The 15,606-nt window shown below is 44.5% G+C and overlaps 4 protein-coding genes, 2 non-coding genes and 1 pseudogene across 8 annotated transcripts; 3 read left to right on the top strand and 4 right to left on the bottom strand.

Annotated features, from left to right (window-relative positions):
- Positions 1-530: 530 nt before the first annotated feature.
- Hydr2 (abhydrolase domain-containing protein 2) lies at positions 531-7,400 on the bottom strand. 3 transcript variants are annotated; one of them, XR_004469130.1, is made up of 5 exons: positions 6,930-7,400; positions 2,230-2,814; positions 1,816-2,165; positions 885-1,368; positions 531-819 (listed from the first exon to the last, which is right to left on the bottom strand). XR_004469130.1 is itself a non-coding variant. In XM_001355898.4 (5 exons), exons 1-5 carry the CDS (start codon positions 7,082-7,084, stop codon positions 1,193-1,195), a joined length of 1,206 nt encoding a protein of 401 aa, XP_001355934.2. In that variant the 5' UTR covers positions 7,085-7,397; the 3' UTR covers positions 531-1,192. The 3 variants fall into 3 exon arrangements, 2 of the variants coding, with proteins under 2 accessions (XP_001355934.2, XP_033235743.1); XM_001355898.4 differs by having other exon boundaries at positions 531-1,368; positions 2,230-2,584; positions 2,645-2,814; positions 6,930-7,397; XM_033379852.1 differs by having other exon boundaries at positions 531-1,368.
- On the bottom strand, positions 1,468-1,549 carry TRNAS-AGA (transfer RNA serine (anticodon AGA)). The gene has a single exon. It is a non-coding gene; the product is annotated as a tRNA-Ser (tRNA).
- On the top strand, positions 2,903-2,973 carry TRNAG-GCC (transfer RNA glycine (anticodon GCC)). The gene has a single exon. It is a non-coding gene; the product is annotated as a tRNA-Gly (tRNA).
- Positions 7,401-7,421: 21 nt separating the features above from the next.
- LOC117183215 (aldehyde dehydrogenase, mitochondrial-like) lies at positions 7,422-8,744 on the top strand (annotated as a pseudogene).
- LOC6902717 (uncharacterized) lies at positions 8,687-9,748 on the bottom strand. Its single transcript, XM_033379853.1, has 2 exons — positions 9,415-9,748; positions 8,687-9,361 (listed from the first exon to the last, which is right to left on the bottom strand). Exons 1-2 carry the CDS (start codon positions 9,619-9,621, stop codon positions 8,702-8,704), a joined length of 867 nt encoding a protein of 288 aa, XP_033235744.1. The 5' UTR covers positions 9,622-9,748; the 3' UTR covers positions 8,687-8,701.
- A 1,972-nt stretch (positions 9,749-11,720) lies between these two features.
- On the top strand, positions 11,721-13,466 carry LOC117183905 (zinc finger protein 497-like). The gene is made up of 2 exons (XM_033379292.1): positions 11,721-11,795; positions 11,892-13,466. Exon 2 carries the CDS (start codon positions 12,133-12,135, stop codon positions 13,261-13,263), a length of 1,131 nt encoding a protein of 376 aa, XP_033235183.1. The 5' UTR covers positions 11,721-11,795; positions 11,892-12,132; the 3' UTR covers positions 13,264-13,466.
- gkt (tyrosyl-DNA phosphodiesterase glaikit) lies at positions 13,443-15,559 on the bottom strand. Its single transcript, XM_001355899.4, has 5 exons — positions 15,406-15,559; positions 14,812-15,346; positions 14,366-14,755; positions 13,709-14,306; positions 13,443-13,647 (listed from the first exon to the last, which is right to left on the bottom strand). The coding sequence occupies exons 1-5, from the start codon at positions 15,479-15,481 to the stop codon at positions 13,516-13,518; spliced, it is 1,731 nt and encodes a 576-aa protein (XP_001355935.2). The 5' UTR covers positions 15,482-15,559; the 3' UTR covers positions 13,443-13,515.
- Between the last annotated feature and the right edge of the window lie 47 nt (positions 15,560-15,606).

The following is a 15,606-nucleotide window of genomic DNA, read 5'->3' as shown; positions in this document are numbered from 1 at the left end:
GTGGCGCAAAATGCCTATTTTCCGCATAAAAAAGAAACCTACAATAAAATTACTAAATAACATAGATATGTTAACATAACATTATGTTAATACTGTATGAGACGTAATCTGTATGAGACGCAGAAAAATAGATGCACTAATAGGTAGCTAATTTGTGAGTGAAGCTAGAACTAATGAAGTGATCGCAAAAAGTTTGCTGATATTAAAATATATGCATATGTGGTAAAAATGGCATAAATAGCGATGCACATACATATGTGCATATATGTATATACACCATAATCAATAGTTTAAATGTTCCATTGAAATATTCCACTCGTTTAAAAGCTATACTGTTTAGTCAACTGTTATTTATTCATAAATTTACATACACATTTATAAATACACATTTACAAATACATTTATAAATACACTCATATACTTACATATGTATTTTTCATTGCTCACACACTTTTTGCAAACACTGTAACACAAACAAATCTTGTCTGCGACTAACAACTGGTAAAGATCAGAAAAAGTACACAAAATCGTAGCCATCGTTGGGCGAACTTTCTTTTTGGTTTCTTTCTTTGACTCGAAATGCATCGTAGTACAAAATGATATAAAATTATTCAAAAATCATATACACTTATATAAAACGAAGTCTACAATAAGGCATTTGGTTGTTCTATTTTATATGGTGCGAGTGTTTGTGCGTTTTCGACTGGGGACTTATAATTTATAATTACTGGCATCAAATATATGAATATCATGTGTGTCTGGTATGTGGTATGTGTATGTGTCTTGTGTACAGTCGCCATATAAAAAATATATTACACCCTGCGGGATTAGAAATTAGAATGCTAATAAATAGGAATTTCGCTTATAAGTACATGGGTACATACGTATTACATCAATAAACTAACTAAAATATAAGTTGGGGTGACACATTATATGCTTGGCTTTTCGAAATTTCATAAAACGTTAATGTTGACCCATAAACTGTTCAAAACATTCTGGTAATAAATTATTCTCATTTTTAAATGCACTTTACAAAAGTATACATCAATTTTGGTTTTCCTGTTTCCATTGGTGATAATTTAAGTTGCTTCACATCAATTATTATATGTAAGTTCTATTTGTTTCCGTTCGGTTTCTCCCTTTGATTAAGATTCATTTAGATAGCGGCATCCGATTTTCACGCACAAACTTTTTATAGTTTTGTGTTGCCCTTGCCCAGATCAGCGTGCATCATCACTAGCGATCCCACCATGGCCACCAGTGTGCGATCCAGCCAGGTGACGGGATTCGGGTAAAGGAAACCGCCCTCGTAGAAGCCCAGATGTCCGCCATGGGCCACCTCTACGTAGGCTGTATTCTGTCGTGTGACTGTAATAATTTAAAAAAAAAACAACAAAAATTAGTATTATAAACACAGAAAATATTAAAACGAAAAAAAAAGTCGGGCCCTAAAAAATGTTCCCAATACGCAGCCGGTAGGATTCGAACCTACGCTCCCAGAGGGAATCTGATTTCTAGTCAGACGCCTTAACCGCTCGGCCACGGCTGCTTGTTGATGGGGTGGCGCAGAATGCCAACTTATGGCAGATAGAGCACACACACAACCTTGTTTTAGCTATCATTACTATGTTACACAACACTGAATTGTCAGTTATATTTAAAGTTGGGCGCCAAAGAGTTGTAGGCCCACTTTTTCATTGTATCTGATAAGCCGATTAAGATGTTAGATTTATATGCTCTAATGGATAACGAATTACGAATCAAAAAGATTCCATACAATGTTCTTCATATTCATACACTATTTCTGCTACTCACTTGCATACTCCTTGATGGGCAGCAACAACTCCTCTGGTATCAATGGATCATCCCTAGCATTTATAAATATCATCGGCTTCTCTATTGTATCAAAGTAGAACAGCGAGGAGCTCCATTTGTACAGTTCCTGGATGGAGCCGAAATTATAGACCTTCCTTGTGTAGGCCTCATCCAGTTCTGGCAAAGTTGCCGCTGCAATTATTTCGCGCTCGTTCAGATTATGACGTGTCTTGACCTCATCGGAGAGCAGGATGTGGCGATGTCGCAGGATAATACTCTTCACATTCTCCGTCATAATGTATAGGTAGAAGCGTCGGAAGTTTTGCCAATTCAGCAACCATTTGGTTCCCCTAAAAAATGGAATTAAAGATTAGATTCGTTTAGTTCTATAATGGTAATTTCACCCCCACTCACTCTACAGCATTGTAGCCCTGGCATATGGATATGCCACCGATGACGCTGAGTGGCTTGAGCTTCTGCATCTCGCCCATGTATTTGGTCACCAGATTTCCGCCCAAACTAAATCCGACCGCTACAATTCGACTCTGACAATATTTCTGATGCAAATTTTCCACCATTGCGGCGAAATCCTCGGTGTGGCCATAAGTAAAGATGCGTGTCGATGTAACCTGGACACTGCGCAGAGCTCCAATGTGATTCAGTACCGCACAGCGATAGCCATTGCATTGAGCCAAGTGAACAAAGGTTCGTATGTAAACCGATTCCGAGCTGTTAGCTATGCCGGGACAAATGGCCACGGTTATATCGTCTGGAAAGGGTAACCAGGGTTTAAGATATGAAAAGAAAATTGATTGATGGTTGGGCTTACCCTCTTGCTCGTGGAGTGGTTGGTAAAGGTCGTAGGTTAATGTGGAGCCATCACGCAGGGAGAGATAGACCCGCTCTCCCAAGGGCCACGGGCAACGTACTCGTCCAACAATGCTGTGCAAAACCGTTTGCACATGACCACTAAAGCCCCAGAGTCGCGGAGGTACATAGCTGGAAAAATGGGAAAAAATACATACATTTTCTATCTGCTTCGTTGGCCATTTTTCTAAGTTAACATTTGGCCTTCAAGCCCACACAAGCATCGGTGGTTCAGTGGTAGAATGCTCGCCTGCCACGCGGGCGGCCCGGGTTCGATTCCCGGCCGATGCATCATGCTTTTTTGCTGTTTTTGGTTTCATTTTTTGGACCTTGACTTTGTGCAATGAATGAATGCAATTTATTTCCAGGCTATTTGCCAAATTTGATTATTTTTTTGATTTGTGGCCAGAATTTAGAATCATGGGGATTTATATACTAAAGCTAAAGAGACAAAAATAAAGCTACAAAAGATAGAATTCTAAAGCCCAAACCGCATTAGAATCAATTGAACCTAATTGAGCGACAGAGAGAGATAGAGGCGAGAGAAAGAGACGACCTGAAATCAGGGCCATTGTTGTCAGGCGTGCAAAAACGTGCAACAATTTGTGTTTCCATTGTGTGTGCCATCTATTTCAAGTAACGCTTACCATTCAATTATTATCAATCAAAATGAAATTTTAGACAGAGCGGTAGGGTCGGCGGATGGGGGCGTAGCTACTCTGGGAACATGCACAAATGTGCTCGACTCGCAATACATTTTTAATCATTTTCTATCCTGCATTTTCCCCAACTCTAATCAATTTTCATCAAATATTCATCATTTAATTAAAAGCACATTTACATACGTTAGCACATACATACATTATTTACGGTGTCGTAAAGTATCGTAATGTTCTGGTAAAATGTCTTTGCTAGAAACAGCTGCAATTATTTCCAGAGCTGGCAAGTTTAATGTCATCATTTCGCGACGACAGTAAAAAATAAAAGCATATGTACATGCCAAAAGAAATAAACAACTAGAACAGAAAAGATAAGGTAGTTTTAGGGGACCGACACTTTAGACACCCTTGGCCTGGTTTGTGATTGATTTGATTTTGATTCAACTTTCGAAAGATAGAGTTATTTAACCCAACATTTTGACATTTACCTTTAGCAGGAAAAATAAACGTTTAGACCATGTCTCAGTCAGATAAAAATTCTCTGCCTAGCCAAAACACTGGCAAAACCCAGAATTCCCTCTATACAAGGGTATAAAAGCGCATATGACTCATCATGTCGCACCCCTTTCAGTATTATTCAGCAATTGTTGTTGTTATTTTTGCAACCCACTGTGCCAAGGCAGCAGTTAATCAAGAGAGAGAGGGAAAGAGTGTCCGAGTGGCAGAGACACCCGAGCTTTGTACCTGAAATCATCTTCCAACCCGTTTATTCTTTTGAAAATAGAACGCGAGAATTATAAAGGTGTAGAGAAAGAGAGAGGGCAGGGAGACCGGTGACCAACCCATCAGTATTCTGCTTACGTAATCTTTGTTGTTAAACAAAAGTCTGGGCAATGCGCCAAAGCGGGAAAAACAGGTAGCACCCGGCATCCCGCCGGCATTTGAAAAACAATCTACATTGTACGTTCTATATATAAATGTTCAAGGGAAACTGAGAAAATTCATAGTGCATAGCCGGCATTTTTGTTATTAGAAATAAATCATACCAGAATGATTTTGTTCGTATTTCGACTAAGGGCCATCGGCTCTATCCCTTAATAAAAATCTAAAAAAAAAACTTGAGAACAAATTAACAAGAAAGCAATTTAATGGCAGTTCAACAGGTGCGAACAGGTCCAGACCTCACTCATAAAGAAACGATAATTTTGTTTCCATTTCTGTTAACTTCTCATTCATATTCATATATATGTACATACAAATATGTATGTGCCATCTTTACAAATCTTTAAAGGGTGATACTAATATGCCTTGCGCGATATTTAAAACATACAAATATTTTTTTTAACAAATTTTCTGTATGAGCAAAGGTGCACATGTACTCAATTGCTATACAAAAGTGGAACGAAGAGTACTCGTTAATTCCCAAATGAAATAAAAACAAACTACACACATGTACACTCAAATTTTAGAAAAGCCATTCTACCACTTATAATCCTCAAAGTTTCAGGTGTTCATAAGGACAGACAAGCATATTAAGCTAATGATTTTTTTCCGTATATTTGATAGATACGAGCGCACATTTGTACATTTCCAGTTACTCTATTCCATGGGTATTTTCTTGATGGAAAACTCCCACGCGATACCCCGCCCCACGTTGGTTGATTGATGCGGGTCATAGCGCTACGCGGAATACTCCTCGTATCGTACCGTATGCGGTTGCTAGGCGTTAGTCGTCGTCGCTATTTTCTTAGCCCACTGCGTAATTATGGATGTGGACTTTGGTCGAGAGCTCAAGCTTATCGCGATTTCTGGCAGACACAGAGCAAAAGGCAAAAAAAATTGTCCGAAAAAGATTAAACAAAATTCCATTTACTTTTTCCGATTGGACAGCGACAGGGAAAAAGAAATGCCAAAAACATTTACGGATTTACCAGAGATACAACACGGCGTGAAATTTTCAGGCGTACGCCCAAAACAACCAACGGAAAATGTTAGTCTTTAAGATAGCGTTTGCAAGAAAAATTACCTTAAAATAATACTTTATAAAAATGTTTAATATTGATAACCTATTGGCACATTTCTATGTACACTGTTCTTAGTACATATGTACTCATACATATGTATGTAAGACTGAATCTTGACTCTTCTGAGTCAGGGGTTATTATTCAAGCGATAACGTAAACCTCAAGAAGTCTATAATTATCCGGCCGTACCATATAAACACACATGCCTACAATGACATTTCTCGCACACAGTTGTGGTTACAATATTGAATACTGAAATCTGATAGTGAAAATATCTGTCAATAAAAGCAAATGCAGACAATCAATAAAACCGCAAAAGCAGTTGATTACATGACAGATATGTACATATATACTATCGACTATAGCCAAAAACTTATCAGTAGAGATACTGAAAAGATTCATTAAATATTTAAGCGGCAAGGAACGTCAACATGTTAAATTGAGTAATTACTTTTAATGATTCATTTAGCATGTGAAAATGTTTGCCTGGGAAAGTGATGTGTTTTGTCCATTTAATAATACAGTGATGGCTTAACTTAAAAAATTGGCAGCTTTCAATAGATCTCCATAAACCAAGCACTTTTAGTTTCTGGTTGAAATTGGCTTGGGCTTTTATTGCTCTTAGTTGACTCAAAGCAATTAGGCAGCCTTAATGAATAAAAGTATACTTGGCTGACACCCAAAACCCAAGTAAAATAAAACACCGAAGAAATTTCCATTTTTTCCATTTCCAAGCGCACTTAGAAAGTATTTTACAACATTCTCTAACTAGGGTTGAGGCCAAGGGTGGTATTGGTAAAATCATTTTTAAACTTCGCTTTTGAACCTTCTATACATTTCGTATTTTCCCAAAATAGCTATAAATATAAAAATTACAATGAAAGGGTGTCGCTTCCCGGGCGACCACTGTACAGGTTTTTAGCATTCCCATATGTTAAAAAATTGTCTTTCGCTTAACCAAATGATGAATGTAGTAATTTGTAGTAATTGCAGATAGTTTATTAACAATTCGCTGAAGTGCTGGCCGCACGACAGTCGAGAGATAATTATGCTTTCCAGTTTTCCAACATTTTGGCCTGGCTGTAAGACCGATGATGGGGTGGCACAGTTAACAGCTGAGCGGAGCGGCGGTGGCGTGAGTCAGTGGATATTTATGTTGGTACCCTTTCGGAGGATGTGACGATTTTCAAAAGATTTGGCAAAAGATTGGTGAGCAGCAGGATTGAAGCACTATCACATATGTATGTTAAGAAAAAACGTTCGTACGAAAAGTCTTTTCAAGAATAACTTCTTTCTGTTTGCTTCTGTTACCAATAAAGAACAGACTATATCATACGGCTATCATAAGAAAAATGCATCTGCAAGGGTACCAAATGCTTCGGTCCCATAAGATAGCTTTCATTTGATGTTATGTTTTGATTCCGCACTCAAGAAGTGTGTATGTACATACATAAGTGGGGAGGAAATGAGGCCTGCGTGGGCCTGTTTGACGCCCAAAGGGGGTGTATGAATATGGCGCGCTGGTATACGGTGTGCTGCTGGAAGTATCTCGACTTGTACTTACGGCTCTTTTAATACAGGCGCTATTTTGTAGAGGCAATCGAGGAACTGCTCGTCCAGGCACCAGACACTCGGCTTTAGGGGCTGGCTGTGCACGTTCAGGATGCGAAACAGTATGCACACGACAACGGCGACCAACGTCAGGAAGGCGGGCGACATCGTTGGTACGGAGAAGAGTTCACTTTTCCCGGAACCTGGCGGCGGCACGCCTGCCTTATCATCCAATCTCCAATTATCCGTTTGGCCTTCGTTTATGCCTCCTCTATATGTAGAAAGGCTCCGACTTGTATGTGGTGTGTTCGTTTTTATATTGTCTAAAACTTTGTTGTACTAATTTTATTCGGCGTTGAATGTCAACTGAACCCTAACAACACTATTACACAGCCCGCAAGGTGGTTCTTTTTTATTTCTTGAACATTTAACACGGACCTCCAATTGTAGTTGTAGTGCAAGAGGGAGAGAGCCAGAGAAGTGAGGAGAGCAGGGCAACGATAGCATGGATATCGATATCGGATTTCGGTATTTTCGGTATTTTTCGTTGCAGTATCGATATATCGATAGATTTACAATCATCGGTGTAACATTAATCAAATATCGATAGATTTATAATCATCGGTGTAAACCATCGATATAAAACCATCGGTATTAATTTTTTAATCAATAACGTAATCGATATTGAGAAACTGCCACCACCAGCGATCAGCTGTCGCGACTATCGAAGCAGTGCCATCTCAATTGGATTTGTGGGGGGGGGGGGAGATTTTCCCGTGGACGGCCAGCGGCGCCCGTTGGCGCTTTTGTGGCCCCCCCAGACCACCCGGAGCAACAGTCCGACCACAGAGAAGACCCACACTGGCTACCGGCAACACCATCTTCCTAAAGCCGGCCGAGCAGACCAGCCTGACGGCACTGTACATTGCCCAGCTGGTGAAGGAGGCCGGCTTCCCGGAGGGTGTGGTCAATGTGGTGCCTGGTTTCGGTGGAGCCGGCGCTGCCCTGGCCAATCACGCAGATGTCGACAAGGTGGCCTTCACCGGATCCACGGATGTGGGAACGCTCATCCAACTGGCATCCGGCAACACGAACCTTGAGCGCGTGACCCTGGAGTTGGGCGGCAAGTCGCCCGCCCAACATTATCCTCTCTGACACGGACCTGGACTACGCCGTGGAGACAGCCCATTTCGGCCTTTTCTACAACATGGGCCAGTGCTGCTGTGCCGGCTCTCGCACCTTTGTGGAGGATAAGATCTACGACGAGTTCGTGGAGCGCAGTGCAGAGCGTGCCAAGAAGAGGACCGTGGGCAATCCCTTCGATCTGAACACCAAGCAGGATCCCCAGATCAACCAGGAGCAGATGGATAAGATCCTTGGCATGATCCAGCAGGGCGCCAATCTGGTGGCCGGCGGTAGCCGTCTCGAATGCCTTCCCGGCTACTTTGCCCGCGAGAAGATATTCGGGCCCGTCCAGCAGCTGATTCGATTCAAGAAGCTCGACGGGGTCATCGAACGTGCCAACAACTCGGAGTACGACCTTGCCGCCGCTCTCTTCACCAAGGATCTGGACTATGCCAACTAAATTGTCGGTTGCCTGCGTGCCGGCACTACAATGCCCTGGCTGGCCGGGAGTATACACTCTCCAACTACACGGAGGTCACAGAAGAACTCCTAAGAAGGGACTGTCCTGGACAGGGACATTAGCCTTAAGATTCGGATAGTCCGCCCATCATTAGTATTTAAAATCACCTGATTTATATATATATCTATTTATATGTATATCTAATTATATATAACGGTTACAATGCCTACCACGCGGGAAAAATATTGTATTGCAGCCCGTATGTCGGTGAATTTATCCGCATCTGTAATGTGGATAAATTTAAGAATATCGTACACATGGGAGGTGAGGATGAATCCACGCAGCTCGAGATCGGAGCTATTGACTCTGCTCAAGTTAAGAGGTGTAGACGATTTCGCGAAGTTCAGCGCCAATAGCTTTTTTAAGTTTAAAACTTCGTTTGAATTAAACTCCTCTAGTTCATTGGGCGTGCTGCTGGTTATTTCAGAAAACTTCTGTTTCCATGTGTTTCGGTGATAGGTGCTTCCGTAGATTTTGCCTAATCTATCCACCGTATCTTTATACCGCGCGACCAATTTCTTCTTCATATGGACCTCGTCCCACAGGACCGGGAAATAGTTTGCGACATACTGCAGCGACTTCAAATTGGCCCTGCGCCTGTCCGATATTACGCCGCACACATTTTGGGCCAAGCCCAGGTTGAGAATTGAAGTGACTACGACTTTTAGTCCTTCATATATCTCATTGCTGCCCAAAACGTGCACGTCTGTAGGGACCACCTGCAGGTACAGAAACTTGAATTTTGTGCCGTCCATATTTGCAGCTGCAATGGCCAAAGATTTCCAGCGGCTGAGGAGCACCTGTAAATATACTACTTAATATGATATAAAGAGACTGTTAAAGAGGAACTTACGTTGGGTACGTGCCTGAAATGAAACTCATCGAAAATGAGGACAAAAGGCTGCTCCCCGAAAAATTGCAAGTTTGACACCATGTTGATAAGCCCACAGTTCAGCTCTATCAAGTGGGACTGCCGCTCCACGTATCTGATGGCTCGCCGCACATCGCGTTCACGGCCAGCCAACAGCGGGTGGCGTGTGAAAACCTCTTCCAAGTTCATTTTACACCCGACTGAAGTGAACGCGGTCGCAGTCTAGTTGGAAATGGCGACAGTCAAAGTGTAGGTGTTCGTCTGGTCAAATCCCGAGGCGGCTCACAGTGGGCCGAAAACGGTCAATCCTGTCCCGTTCTTTCCATGGGTCTTTTGTTTTGTTTCCAACAATATATATAATATCATATATGTAATATATAAAATATATATGTATAAACGCAATTTGAAAATTGTTTAAGCTTGACCCACTGTGCGGCAGTAGATCAGAACTCTTGCCTCCCTCTCGCTCTCATAGCAACGAAAGGAAATTTTGCCATCCTTTTTGTGCTGCTTCCGAGCGCTCGAAGATGAAGATGAAGAATGCTAAAAAATGGCTTACCGCGACAGCGCACAGTGGACGGCACGGTCAATCTCTAGTTTTTCCTTTGTTTGCTGTACTTTGGCAACCAAATGGGCCGCTCCACCCACTGTGCAGCAGTCAGATCAGAATTTGCAACGGAAAATTTGCAATCCTTCTTGTGCTGCTTCCGAGCTCGTAGATGAAGAGGAAACAAATGGTGAAAAACGACGCCGCGGACACAGCAAATCTAAGCGGGACAATGGACGGGTGAGTTGTTTGGCCGATTTCGGCGGTAAAAACTCGAATCAAATCTATTTAAATGAATCTATCAGATTGGCAATTGAAATTACATTAAAAGTGGAGCTAAAGACGCCCACAAAGGCGTCCTCGTCGGCGCAGCAACCGGGGATCGCCACTGCAATAGTGAATGGGACAAAAGTGGAGCTGAAGACGCCGACAAAGGCGTCCTCGTCGCCCTCGTCGGCTGCGCAGCAAGCTGGGAACGCCGCAATGGTGAATGGGACAAAAGTAGAGCAGAAGACGCCGTCAAATGCAGGCAGTGTCGTGGAGGATGCCCCCCATGGATATGCCTTCAGTGAGGATGTACCTTGGGAGGATGCCCCTAATGAGGATGCACCTTGAGAGGATGCACCTTGGGAGGATGCCCCTAGTGAGGATGCACCGGCTCCGACTTCGTCGCTTATCAGCTTTTGCGCCTTTCCACCGACTGAAAACACTGGGAAGCCAAAGATGCCCATGGGGTGCCGGCCAATCCAGGCGCATACCCCCTCGTTTGCGCCCAGCAGCGTATTTGGGGCTATAACGGCGGCACCTTCCTCCAACCGCTACAGTGCAGTGTCTGAAGTGAATCAGCCCTTTGCGACCAACACGGCTGCCGTCATTTTAAGGGAAGTTGGGGCGACGGCGCTGCTGAAGCGCGTGGGCCGACCGGAGCCTCTGACTCCGAATCTAAGAAGAATTGCCATAAGTTCTAAGGGAGAGTAAGTCAATACCAATTAAATTGAATTCATTAATATCAATCATTAACCCATAGTCTTTAAAGAACTTGGCGAAGCAAGATGGAAGCAAAGGGCAAGAAGAATAAAACCTACATCAGGCTGGCCGACCAGTCTGAACTCATCAAGTTAACGCATGAGATAGATCCTGAATCATGGCTTGTGTGCCACTTCTTTAGACCAGGAGACCAGCGATGCCGCCAACTGGAAAATCACCTGAAGATCCTGGCCGCCAAGCATCCGGAGACCAAGTTTTGCGCATTAAACGCCGCGAAAGCTCCATGGATTATGTCACGCCTAAACATCTTTAACATAGCCGAGATATGTATATTCCGGGGAATACATGTGAAGGGTGTTATTTTTGGGTACAATGAACTACAAAATGGAGACTGCTTTTCCACGGAGATGATTGAAAATCGCATCGCCGAAGACGGGGCCATTAATTATCAGAAGCCTAAGAAGAACAAACGCCGCCCAAAGATGACGAAATCGATGGCCGAACTGATCTTTTCGCCAGGAACTGGTGGAGCAGATTTGTTTTTCGGCGAAATTTGGCCCTGTAGTGTACACCATTCAAGCTGAGCCACTTTAAAAAGCTGGCGACATACATTGAATACATAGATTTAATATGCCGCAGGTATTCAGGAATATTAACACGAGCTATCCGGACATTCTGTCGCGTCCGTTTCCTGCTATCATACTATCCAAACATTTTCCAAGAAAACTAAAAAGTGCCCAGAACTTTATCAAAAATAGTTTTAAACATTGTCCGTGGCAGCAACTGAAGAAGATCATCAACAAACAACAAGAACAACATCAACCACATGGTAATTGCCCCACCAATTCCCCCAGCCAGCCAGCTCTCGGCTACAGCTCGATTAAGTGACACCTCCACTTCCACTTGCCTTTTTCGTTTGTTGTAGCCACGCTCAGTGAAAGCAGTCGACAGCAGCAACAACAATATGTAGGCGGCACACAGCAGCAGCAGGTGCAACAGCAACAACAACAGCAACAACAACAACAACAGAACTCAATTCAAGAAAGATTCAAGAACCAGTAGCACCGTCCCATCCACAACTATAAGAACACACTGTTTAATACAAAATATACCACACGGAGGAGGAGCAAAGAGAAGGATTTTCAACATCGGAGTCCCGGACAAGCATGCAGCACGTGAGCGCTGCCAGCTCGGTGCCATCAGTTGTAGCCCCGGTCGTGACCACTGGTGGAACCACCATCACCCTCGGCGGACCGCCGCCCTTGCCTAAATCTGAGAACAAAGAGAATGGCAAACCGCCGCACGGCATAGAAATGTACAAGGTTAACATTAAGGATATCTCCCAGCTGTTTACATACCACGAGGTCTTTGGAAAGATCCACGGCGATGTGGTCAATCATCAGCTGGCGGCGGCGCATGGCGGGCAACTGCCGCCGCCACCACCCCTGCCACCGCAGACGCATGCCGTGAGTGCAGCAGCAGCGGCGGCCGCCTCGGCGGCGGGAGGCAACGGCCTGCCGGTGGCGACGAGCTCCGGCGGCCAGCAGGGCAGCGCTACGGTGACCACGACCAGTTCGACGGCGAGCAGTGGCAGCGGCAACAGCGGTAGCGGGGGCACCACAACCACGGCGGGTGAGTTGCTTATGCCTAAAATGGAGGGCGGCATTCATGGCGTGGACGGGCAGTCGACCGTGGCGCTGGCCCCAGACGGGACGCCCATTGCGACGGGGACCCATGTGTGCGACATTTGTGGCAAGATATTCCAGTTTCGGTATCAGCTGATCGTGCACCGTCGCTACCACAGCGAACGCAAGCCGTTCATGTGTCAGGTGTGCGGACAGGGTTTCACCACGTCGCAGGACCTGACACGCCATGGGAAGATCCACATCGGTGGCCCCATGTTCACCTGCATCGTGTGCTTCAATGTGTTTGCCAACAACACCAGTCTGGAGCGGCATATGAAACGTCATTCCACGGACAAGCCATTCGCCTGCACCATTTGCCAAAAGACCTTTGCCCGCAAAGAGCATCTGGACAATCACTTTCGCTCGCACACGGGCGAAACGCCCTTCCGTTGCCAGTACTGCGCCAAGACGTTCACGCGCAAGGAGCATATGGTTAACCATGTGCGCAAACACACGGGTGAGACGCCACATCGTTGCGATATTTGTAAGAAGTCCTTTACGCGCAAGGAACACTATGTTAACCACTACATGTGGCACACATTATATAGGAATGCGAAGTTTCTTCCTCCTCCTATTGAGCCGCCGGATCTTCTATTCAATCTCTTTGTGTAGTTATCCATGATCCTTCAATTCCATAACTTATCTTGAAGTAAAAGTCTATCTCTCTTATTTCTTGAAAATATCATTTTAGTTCAAAGGGAATAGTTTATATATATATATCATGAAAAAAGTCTTATCCTATGTATAAGCTATGTCTTAAGCTCACGCTGGTACAAAATATGAAACGGAAATTCTGTTATTTGGAATCCAATGAACCAATACTTTTAATTACAGAAATTCAAACAGAAGTTCCGGCTATAAACCTTATCCTTGTAGGTAATCCATCAAAAATGGTTTATCATCGGGCAAGTAAGGCGTGAGAGGTACATCATAAGGCAATGGAAAGGCTGGCACCCCCTCACGATTGTTTCCCAAAGGAAAAGTATCCTCGCCAGTCTGAAAAATACAATCAATTAATGAAGAGCCAACCCTTTTAGAGGGCTAAGCACGGACTGACCACAAATCTTGGGAGGAAAAGAACACCCGCCTCATAATTGGCAATTCGCAGGCAAGGCTGTAGATTCGTATTCTTGTTAAAGGAGCCCCAGGCCGCCTTAGAGAGATTCGCCGAGGTCAACACGAACCAATAGACCGACTGATCGGTCAAATTATAGCGCGTATAAGTCTTGATGTGGGGCATGGCCCGCGAGCGATGACGATCTGAGGACTTCCACTGCTGTAAATGGGCTTTGAGCCACGGTTGCTTGTCGTTGGTGTTTTTTCCATACGGCAGGCAACCGCCTCCGATCATTCCATCGTGACTGCCGGCAACGTTGTTGAAGCTCGGGTAAATCATCTTGAAGGGTGGCATCTGGCGGAGCTTTCCACCAGGAGAGGAATCCTTGCGCAGACTGTTGACAAAGTCCTGCTGTATCCAGGCCTGCACATTTGCGCCCAGGCTCCCAATGCTAGAGCTCTGGCAAACGACTGGAATGCGATCATCTATGGGAGTCGCGTGCTTGGCCAGCAGCGAGCCCAGACGGGCATGGCCCCAGGGATGACCACGGACCGAACCCTCGCGATGGCCGCCAGGTACGGAGCCCACAAAAAAGACACTGAAGAAAGAGGAAATTTGAAAGTTAATTTAGATCCTTTTTCAAATACGATCCCTCACTTGATGGCACTGAAATCGCTCTTTCGAATCCGCGCTATCCATGGCTGCAGTTGGCTGATCTTGTACTCTACCAGATACAGCATGAGATCCTGCCTGAAACCAGTCAGACTTTCTCCTGCTGCCGTATCTGCATCCTCGGACAATGCTGGAAGAAGCGGACTTATCCAGAGGCCCTGGGTGCGGTTATGCCAATCGTCCTCGTAGAGATTTGCCGTGGAGATGACCACCCGCATCGAGCCATCAGCATAACCTAGCAGCATCATCTTGGTATGGGATGTGGCAAAGGGTGTGGGCATTTTCACACCTATGGCCGTCACCTGGGGCTTGAATTTTCCAATACCTAAAAGCTCCGGCGATTCGTCTCCATACAGAACCAACAGGGGTTTGTCCCTAGAGTATAAACCAATGATTATTTAATGGATTAAATGGTTTCAAGTAGATCTTACAGTATTCCTGCAAAGTAATAATGTCCGAGGAGCCAGCCAATGTCCACCATAAAATTGATTTGGACGCTGCTCTCGATCTCGCCCAGGCTTTCGTCGAGTATCTCCTGGAGGGTCACGCTCAGCGGCTCCTGGTGCGTGGGCTTCGAGTCCGTGATGGCCGTGAGGAACATATTGTAGGGAGCGGCACGCTCCAGCTTCTTTGCCATTCCTCCCTTCTCCACGACGACGGGAATGTAATCCCGGATGTTGCGCTCTGCCAGTTTCTGTTTTTTGGCCAAATTCGAGGTGTCCCTAGCAGCAGCTGAAGAGGTACTTGCATGACTGTTAAAGGAGCTAGATGAGGCAGTGTCACTGGTAGATGGAGCATTTCTATGTGCTTGAGGCACTGCAGCAGAGGATTCCTTGGCTTTGCCAGTCGCCGGCTTGGGCAGGACCTTCTCCAGGAGTTTTAACTGTGTGTGAATCAGTTCTGAAGAGTACTTGTCGGGTACATCATAGTCCCCGCCTCCATTTCCCTTTTCATAAATGGCATCCACTGCAGAAAAATAAACATTTATAGGAATTCGAAGTCGCCAGAAATTGGGATATTCTTACAATGCGCATGGGAGAACTCGCCGAAATGTATGGGATTCTTTCTGTAGCACTTCTCGCCATATGGACATTCCTTCATGTTGCCTAGTCTGATTTCAGAGCACGATTAACCCATTGTAGACCAGTGGGTATTAAAAGACACTCCACACAAGTAGTTGACCAGTATAAATAGAGGGAGGTTAAGTGGGTTAAATTCGTTTTTGA

Source organism: Drosophila pseudoobscura, chromosome 4 (genome assembly GCF_009870125.1).
Source record: "Drosophila pseudoobscura strain MV-25-SWS-2005 chromosome 4, UCI_Dpse_MV25, whole genome shotgun sequence".
NCBI lineage: Eukaryota > Metazoa > Arthropoda > Insecta > Diptera > Drosophilidae > Drosophila > Drosophila pseudoobscura.
The sequence above is the reverse complement of the archived record's forward strand: the minus strand, read 5'-3'. Positions and strand labels throughout refer to the sequence as shown.